Source organism: Loa loa (assembly GCF_000183805.2).
Source record: "Loa loa unplaced genomic scaffold supercont3.862, whole genome shotgun sequence".
NCBI lineage: Eukaryota > Metazoa > Nematoda > Chromadorea > Rhabditida > Onchocercidae > Loa > Loa loa.
The window spans coordinates 1-9413 of record NW_018109042.1 but is presented as its reverse complement, the minus strand read 5'-3'; the positions used below and the strand labels follow the sequence as shown (position 1 = coordinate 9413).

General features: G+C 34.2%; 3 protein-coding genes across 3 annotated transcripts; all 3 read left to right on the top strand.

Moving 5' to 3' along the window:
- Positions 1-893: 893 nt before the first annotated feature.
- On the top strand, positions 894-2444 carry LOAG_09914 (hypothetical protein; the record flags this gene model as incomplete). The annotated part of the gene is made up of 4 exons (XM_003145441.1): positions 894-962; positions 1715-1761; positions 1802-1877; positions 2337-2444. 4 exons carry the CDS (start codon positions 894-896, stop codon positions 2442-2444), a joined length of 300 nt encoding a protein of 99 aa, XP_003145489.1.
- A 1127-nt stretch (positions 2445-3571) lies between these two features.
- Positions 3572-4263, top strand: LOAG_09913 (hypothetical protein; the record flags this gene model as incomplete). Its single annotated transcript, XM_003145440.1, has 2 exons — positions 3572-3675; positions 4044-4263. 2 exons carry the CDS (start codon positions 3572-3574, stop codon positions 4261-4263), a joined length of 324 nt encoding a protein of 107 aa, XP_003145488.1.
- Positions 4264-7170: 2907 nt separating this feature from the next.
- Positions 7171-7676, top strand: LOAG_09912 (hypothetical protein; the record flags this gene model as incomplete). Its single annotated transcript, XM_003145439.2, has 2 exons — positions 7171-7333; positions 7570-7676. 2 exons carry the CDS (start codon positions 7171-7173, stop codon positions 7674-7676), a joined length of 270 nt encoding a protein of 89 aa, XP_003145487.2.
- Between the last annotated feature and the right edge of the window lie 1737 nt (positions 7677-9413).

The following is a 9413-nucleotide window of genomic DNA, read 5'->3' as shown; positions in this document are numbered from 1 at the left end:
ATGATTTAATCCTACTACGGCACGTTTTAACGGTCTGCGTGAAATCTATAAAACTTTAGGATTGGCTTATTCGGTTGTATTGGAGTGTGGTTGTAGAGAGCGAGCGGTCGTGTCATTTATTTTCGGACGGCGTGACGAGGTGAGGAGAGAAGAAATGCGTACCGAAGTCATAATTACCGTATTTTTACCGATAACTACTATTCAGAACTTTGCACAGCATAAAGCTGGAATTGTATAACTAAGATTTTGTTTGGGTGCATGTGCGCGTGTGCATGCATGTATGTGTGTGCGTGCATGGGTATACGTTTGTGTGTGCGTGTGAGTGTATACCAAATGTCGAGGAATAAGTGGGACGAATACTCAAGACGAGGCGAATGATAACTCCGCTATACTTTATGCTTTTTATTCATTTTAAGTGGCTCCAACTGTTTTTTACTGTTTCTAATCACATATATTTCCTGAAAAGAGCGTAGACATTGTGCTGTAATGCAAAAAGATTAGAAGGAAGATTTCCGAAATGTTCCTGTTAATTTTCCGGATCTACTTCAAAATTTACCACCATTATCTATAACTGTAAAATGCACGTTCCATTTCCTCACTTTTGTCTTGTTCTCTTCCCCTCTTCCATCCCGTCGCTTCCTTCCATCCCTCGTCTTCTAGCTAAGAACTCCGTTAATTTGCATAAGTTACCTTGTAACTTTGTTTCATTCATGTTCTCATCCGGTCGTCCCTTGAAATTCTGTTTAACTTTTCCTGTCATTACTAGCATTTGCCAGTCGGCATTACAACTTACGTGATTGTACAACACGCATATAACTTGTGCTTCACACAAAACCGACATTTTACCTTACTGTATCCTGATGCTTTTTTTTCTTTCATTTTCAGCAAAAACAATGGCGGAGACACCTATCAAATATATTTTGACCATTACGGATGAATCAGAGCAATTTGCTATTGTTGAGGTAAGAAATCTCTTATTCTGTGTAACGGACAGCTAATTAATGAAGCAGTAATAAAATTTCTGCAAGTATCTTAGAAAATAACTGACTCGATAAGAGTTATATTTACAAGCATAAGTCGTGATATGGATTGAATTTGAGCGAAAGTTCCATTGATTAGCAAGAATTAAAGGAGACTTGGTGGAGAAACAGAGACTAAATAAAAGAAATTGTTGGAAAATTGATAAAGAAGTGAGTTACTAAAAAACTAACAATTTATCTGAAATATAATTTCTATTTGAAGGCTGAAGAGCAAAATGGAAGTTTTCCTGTTTACTAAATTTTTGGTTTCATAAAATATATCTTAAATAATAAATTATGATTTTTGACGCATTTTGACGCATAGATTTGGCCATTTGTTTCCATTAATTCGAAATTTCACAAACGGAGGAGTTTAAGGAACTTGCCATCTCACTGGCTAATCATTTACACTTCTATTGTTCTCTTTTTCTGCCACTTGATAAAGTTGACTAATGCAAGGTACCTAAATTGAAAGGGCTTCAAACACTAAACGAGTGAACATTCAATATATAGGGAGGTAGGAGGTCGTTGAATTTTATAAGTGGCGCTATATTCGATAGATCGTAGAGTGATGAAAATACACTTTTTTCGAGATAAATTATCCTGAATTTAGATTAGCAAAGTTGTTCATACTATAAGTATCCTATCAATGATACAGTTAAAGACAAGATTGAATTCATTACTTTATGTTTCAGTCGGAAGAAGGGGAAGATGCAGAGCCGTTCTTGCCGATGGAGTGTCAGTGGTTACTAACAATATTTTGTTTTTGAAATGATTTTTAGTAGCAGCAAAATTATTATCTATAGCTATAAGGAATTAATGGCAGTCTGGCAGATTACTATTTATCTTGTACTACATGTAAGATAACCTGAGGACTACGACTAGATAAAAAGTCGAAGCAAAATAGCGGTTCACCTTATTGAAATAAACGGTACAGACACCCGTCACTTTTCGTTTTCCCAGTAATTTTGGAGGTGATTGAAAGAAAAAAAAAAGGATCCTGGAATGCCTAAATAACTTGCAACAGTATGACTCACTTTATTTTATTATATCTTTTTCACTTTCTGAAAAATTTCTTTTGCAACTAATTAATTGTCGATTCATGGTATATTCCATGAAAATATCAATGCGGAGTGACTTGTAGATGATTTCGTGTCAAGTAGCGACTCCAAGATATATTTTTGTTTAATTTAAAAACCAATAGTATTTCAATTTTTTTCTCCTTTTTATTCTTTTTACTACTTGTGTAATTGAGAAGGAAGTAAATTGTTAATTTATGTTAAATGTTTCTCTTCTTTTCTAACTTTTATTTTTCAGAATATTCGATATTTTATTGATTGGACGACAAAAAACGAAATTATTGCATTCTTTTCCCCAAATCGTTTTTACATTGTATTGCTTTTACAAGAACAATTTTCGGTATAATAAGTAGTTCATCGTTTTTACTAGCAGAGTCAGCAGTCTACTAAAGCGATTTCTTTAGACAAAAGGATCGGTTAATTTTAAATAAATTTAAAAAGAAAAGGAAAAAAAAGGGTGAACTACATATCAATCGGAATATTGCAAATATGCTTCCAGTATCGACTTTTTTTGGTGTAATTTTTGGCAATCGTAATGAATATCTAAAATGATCGTATATATTTGCTTTCCAGTATAAAGTTTTGAAATTTCTTCGTCTAATGCCATTTGTTTCATTTTTCTCACTTCTTCGGGTTTGAATCATGGAAATCTCGACTTCCAGACACTTCTAGAAAAGCCGATTGCTTTTCATAATTATGTGAGTTTATTGTGGGTTTTGAGATTTTGATTTGTTTGTATAGTTGAAAAATACTCCAAAAAACAAAAAAAAAAAAGGTTAATGAGCAACGAATTCAGATCAATGAAGAGTTTCAGTGATCATTTGGGAGCAATGAATATTTATTTTTTCCTTTTTTTTTTTGTTAAATTTGTTGCATACTGTTGTATTCATTATACGCACCCTACCCTACCTAATGTCAGTGATAAAAGCATTTTCTCATAACAGTTGATAAATTGGTTATCATGGCTAAAGTGTCATGCAGTTGGATATTCAGTGGTTTTGCCTTGTTATTAACTGAATTTTGATGCATGATTAATGCTAATGTACTATACAACACATTACTCTTCGCTGAAAACCCCTTATTGCGGGAAGAACCATGAGTACCCTTACTTATAAGGTTGCGAGCTTTGCTGGCACTGGAAAATGCCTTTGGTAGGATTTCCTATGCCATACAGGTCTCAACTAAAGAGTTAACAAAGCGTGTCCACGGGCAAGATGGGCCCCTCTCGGCAACCGTCCTAGGAACAACTCTAACTCCAAACCTGGGCAGACAGAGCTCATTTAGCCCTGTATGATCATTCATCTAAGAGAAGGATTAGCTAAGTCTACTATTTCTAAATTAAATCTAAATAAAAAGTTTAAATAAAAGTCTAAAATGAAATCTAAATAAAAAATAACTAAATCTAAATTAACTAAATCTAAATAACTAAATCTACATCCTGAGGACTCCATTAGCTCTGTAATGAGGTACGAAATGGCAGATGATAAGGTAAATTGGAAGTCGCAGACTAACCCTGCGTGCAGGCGATTCAGAATAATAGTCGCTCAAGAATTACTCAGAGATGGTGGTCTCATTCGGTAACATCCTGAATGACCAAGCAACCTTTTTCAAGAACAACACCTAAAAAAGGTGGCCTAACCAAAATTCATTTCCACCTCCGCTCGCTTAGTCAACTGCGACTGACGGGCATTTTCTGATGAGGTCAAACAACGATATAAAAAGATAAAGGCATACATTTCCAAGGGTGTGTTCAGGTTAGCACTTGCCTGTTGGAACATCAGAACTATGCTTAATAATATGAATAGTGGAGTACTAACGTCGTCCCAGTCTAACTGCCCACGAACTATCGTTACTCATCACATCGACATAGCTGCTCTCTCCATGAAAAGAATAGTCTCAAAGGACATAGTGCTGGCTACATGATCTACTGGTAAGGAAAACTCAGAACTGAAAATCACTTCTCTGGAGTTGGTTTATGGTTAAAAACTCCATCGTCTCCAAATTTGACAATTTGTCGACAGGTCACTCCGATTGCGTTATCTGTTTACGCCTCTCACTGCACACCAAGAACAGGCTGTTCTCAGCATATGTGCTCCAGCTGTTCGTGGAAGTTGGTTGTTGTCGACGAAGTCCTCGTTGTATTGTTGATTAGCACCAATGAATAGTTTTGCAGAAGGCTTCTTAGTTTAGGAATATTTATTCTTTTTTAAATATAATAAAAATGTGTCGGCAAAAATACAGATCGAGTTCTAGACTGATTTGTAGATTCTTGTAGAAATATTTGGAGGGAGGGGGGGGGGAGAAGGAGGGAGCGGGGAGGGCAAAAAAATTAGGTAGCGCTTTTTGTAAGGAGCGGCAAGGATCAAACTGATCCCAGATGACCGAATCTCCTGTTCATATATTGGGAGCGGTCTGTATGTACAAATTACTTTTATAGATTAGGAGGTTACAGTAGAGGAGATTTGTTGGTTACAGTAATTTGGCAAAGGAATATAAACTTGATTAATATACTGGCAGATCATCAAATAAGAACGCTGCCACATAGGACTTTGTGCCTACAATCAAGACATTGCAGTTAAGATAAAATAACAAATCAATGGCAGATAAATACAAAATTTAAATATTGCAAATAAATTTGACTAACAATTTAAGAGATGGAAGTCAGACAAATGATTCATTGCTTTAAAATAAAAACATTTCTACTATTATTTGTTTTTTTTTTTTTGTGTGCAATGAATCATTTATTTAAAAAATATTCAAATTAAAACAATTTTTATAGACCATATTCATATTATTATAAATCTACATCAAGATATTTAAAAATATTTCGGTTTTTCTCGACACCAACTCTGCCAGCCTACCTTACGGAAAAAGATAAATTTTATGCTGACCTGCACAATCTCATCGAAAAGGTCCCTACAGATGCAAGGTCGTAATCCTTGGTGACAAATAGGGAAAGAGTACGGAAGAACACTGAAACCTGATAAGGCAGGCAAGATGTTAGAAACGACAAAGGATGGTTTCTGCTAAAGTTTTGTGCAGAGTGGCAATTTACCATCACATACACTATCTTTCAACACCGAGACAACTTAAAGATAACATGAATGCATTCTCGATCCAAGCGCTAGCACATTGTTGGCTATGTCTTAATGCTCCAGAAGAACGTTGACGAATTCCATCATATCCGAGTGATATCTAGTGAAAAATGTTAAACAAGCATCGCGCTGTGCCTTGTGTGGTCAAGCTTGACCATCACTTTAAACCTAAACCTGAGATGGGCATAATTCCAAGGAGGAAGCTCAAAGTTAACAATATTGAAATGGCCACAGTGAGACACAGTTTCTCGATAAACCATCAAACTAGACTTCAAGACCATTCCACAGACCCCTCTCTTTGACAACGCATTAAAAACAGCACTCTGAGGAATCTTCAGGATTCTCCTCCATGTGAAGCAAAGACTGATTTGATGAAAACAATCAAGAGATCCATAAATTATTGAGAAAAGCAGCTTTTCGCCTTGCATACCACGCACTAAGCTCCAATACAAACATCCAGAATATGTGGTGAAACAACTTAGCAGAAAGATTCAACTTTTCGCAGATTCGGATGACCACGAAAGATTCTGTAAAACTCTGAAAGCAGTGTACAGACCAACACATCAAACTCAAAGCTCTCTTCTCAGCGTAGAGTAGGAAGCTCTGAACATGGTGTGTGGGTCTGTCCTGGGCCAAATGCTTCTAATAGATAAAACCTCCTCCTAAATTGACGTCTGAACATTCCCACACTTTCTTCAGTGCCAACCATGTAGTCCAAGGCTCAATTAAGCACATTATACAACAATCGGTGGAAAACAAACTGGATGTACTTAAGGCCATAGTAAAACTGTCAAGATAGGTGGGATTGATGGAATTCCACCTGAGGTCTGGAAATATGAAGATCAAGTATATCATGCTAGGTTTCATGAACTCGTTGTGCGATGTTGGGTGAAAAGGATAAACTACCAGCAGATCTCCTTGATGCAATCATTATCGCCCTATACAAGAGGAGTAAAATCAGGCTACTCACCGAGATATGATCTTGCTCTCTATTGCTGACAAATTCCTTGCAAGAATACTTCTGAACAGATTAGTACTCGCTATCTTAGAAGAACTTCTACTTGAAAGCCAGTATGGCTTCAGAGCCAATAAAAGCACCATAGATAGAGTATTTGATCACAGACAACTTTACGAGAGAAGGCAAACAAAACAAAGGACTCTATATAAGTTTGGTAGACCTTCCAAAAACTTTGATAATGTGAGCAGAAAAGGCCTTTGGCAGATCTTGGAACGATTAATCTGCTCTCTCCCACCTTCTTTAAGGTGATCATGATATTACATGAGAATCAACGTGGCCAAGTCAGATATGGCAATGCACTCTTTGAACCCTTCGATGAAACAAGGTCTCGTTTTCGCACCAAGTCTTCACATTCTATTTCAGCATGATATTCCAAAGGTCTATGGCAAACCTTAATGAAGAAAATGGCATTTAAAATGACGACAGCTCATTCAACCTATAGCGACTAATTCTGAATCATCACTCTGAATCAAAGTAGCTCTCAGATATTTTTTGCCGATGATATCACCCTCGTTGCTCACACAAAAGCAACTGTGCAACGCCTAACATTCTATTTTTCAGAGGCTGGAAGAAATTTCTGGACTGGAAGTTAGGTTGAAGAAAGAAGTTCTCTTCCAGCCTACATTTTTACGGGAAAACTACCATCATCTTCACATTACCATAGACAAATCAGAGCTTAAGTCAATCCACAGTTTAGCTATCTGAGTAACATCATTTCTTCGGACGACACAGAGATCGACAACAGGTTAGCAAAAGCATTCAGAGCTTTCGGAAAACTCCATGAAAGAGTTTGCTGGTAATTAATACCTGAAGAGAAGTACAAAGATTAATACATGTAAAGCCATTTGTACTGTCTATTACATGCATCTGAATTATGAGTCATCACCTGTGATTTCTTGAACGTTTTCAACAACGCTGTCTTCGTACAATCCTAACCATCCATTGGTCTGACGAACTATATGATTAAGGTTACTGCTCTTGAACAGGCAAGAGTTATCATTATTGAAGTTGAGGACATTATTGCACTGGACTGGGGAAGTTTTACGGATAGAAGAACAACGTCTTCTAAGATTGTGCTCTATGGCGAGCTTGTCATCGACTTCCACAAAAGAGCCTCAAAAAGTGGATACAAGGACTCTCTAAAATTATGCTTTTGTTTTGGTTATATAGGCTACCATCAATTATCTATTCTGGTCTCGCATCGGGACACACCGGGACGCATGGACACACCTTACATAATGCTGCTGCTTCCTTTGAGAACACACAAAGAATTAGTTTCGAGGAAAAAAAGCAGAACAAAAAAATCGTGTCTCACCAATACCGCCTAAGGAGACTTTCCGCTGTGTTTTTTTTTGCAGACGGACTTGTTTATTCCGCATTGGCCTTTTTAGCCATCATCACGCTTGAATCAAACATTGGTATAACATTTTCCGTTCTCGAGATCCAGCCACGACGACGAATGTAACAGGCTCTGAACCCTTTCTATGTGGACACTTTTGTATATTGTAGTATTTTTTTTTTCTTACGGAATAAGTAAATCGATATTACTGTAAGTCATCTAATATATTGCGTTAAATGATGCTTCTGAAACAAAATAGACTTTTCATTTGTCAAATCAAAAAGTTTTTTTTTTCTTTCAAATAAACTTTTTCCGCATTTTTTTCTTTAATTCATTTAAATGAATGCTTAATTATTTATAGTATTTATTTTTAAACTTCAAATTTGAGCATATAAATTTCAGAATGAATTTGAGGAGAGAAAAAAAAAAAACAAAATTAGACGACATTTTCCCTTTGTGACACTATTTCATTTTTACAACAGTAAAGATGAAATGAAATCGTTTCCGATACTGCAACATGATGTTTTACTGTTCAGTTATCATGATAACGATAATAATGCTTATTAATTGATTTTGGTTAACAGCAGAATTATGTTGAAAATTATATGACACATACGACGATGATATCACTGCAAACGATAAATGGTAAAAAATATTATTAACCAGCATTTATGATCCTTATTCATGGAAGATTCGGGAAAGGTACATCTAATTTATTTATGATTTTAAGGCATAGATATCAATATTTTCTGATTAGTATCAATTCCATTTTATGATAAATCTAATTGTATAAGATAATGAAGAGTTAAAATTATTGGTACTTGAGATAAAATCATATGCCAAAATAATAAGGAAATCAATCATGATTGCTTTTTTTTTATCTTCAGTTTTTTTTCTTTTTTAACGCTATTCAAGAAATTTTTTAACAAGATTCTTTAATTCAATCATTCTGTACAATTGAAAAATTAAGTAATAAATCTTTTCCATTAAAAAGTAGACAAAAATTTCAGAAATATTTTATCCTAAATATTTAATCACCAACAATTGCTTTTAATTGATGATATTTCTATTACTTTGTTATCATGATCATAATAATTCGCTCACTCTTGTGATACAAGAATTTTTAAGCAATCATACTTATTTATTTATATACAATATATATTTTTATTTTTATTTCAATATTTATTTATATGGTCGTGTAACTATCACTATAAAAGATTTGATAACTGTTCGAAATAATTTTAGGAAATGTATATTTCCTATAGAGACAACAATGTCATATGTTTTTAACAAATTGTCATATGTTTTTATCTTTCAGAGATTTAAATTATCAATGCTTAGCATTACTGTATTTCATTTCAAATAATATTTCCTATTGTTATGAAAATTTTCAAATTTATGAAATTTCTTTTGATTTTAGCAGTAGATTTGTTGAATTAATGAAAATTTAATGGAGAATTTTATTGAGGCTTTAAAGTAAGGAAAAGAATACAACGTTACAATGTAATTTTAAATTCTATTCGATAGGTAAATATCCAAACTATCTGAATATTGTATCAGATTTTCTTTTTCTTTTTTTTTTTTAAATTTTTCTTTTCCTTTTCTTCTTTCTAAGATTTTCTTTTTCGGCATATTTCAAAAAAAAAAAAAAAAATACGCCCATTTAATTATTTATTTTATTTCATCATCATTCATTTTGTTTAGATATCAAAAAAAAAAAAACAAAGAAAAAAAACAAAAAACAAAAGGCTGTTAATATGGCAATCATCCTAAACAATATAAACTTTTCAAATTTGTTTCCTGAATCAAATTTAAATGACGAAACAATATTTAATTGTCTTTTTTTTTCATTTTTTGAAATTC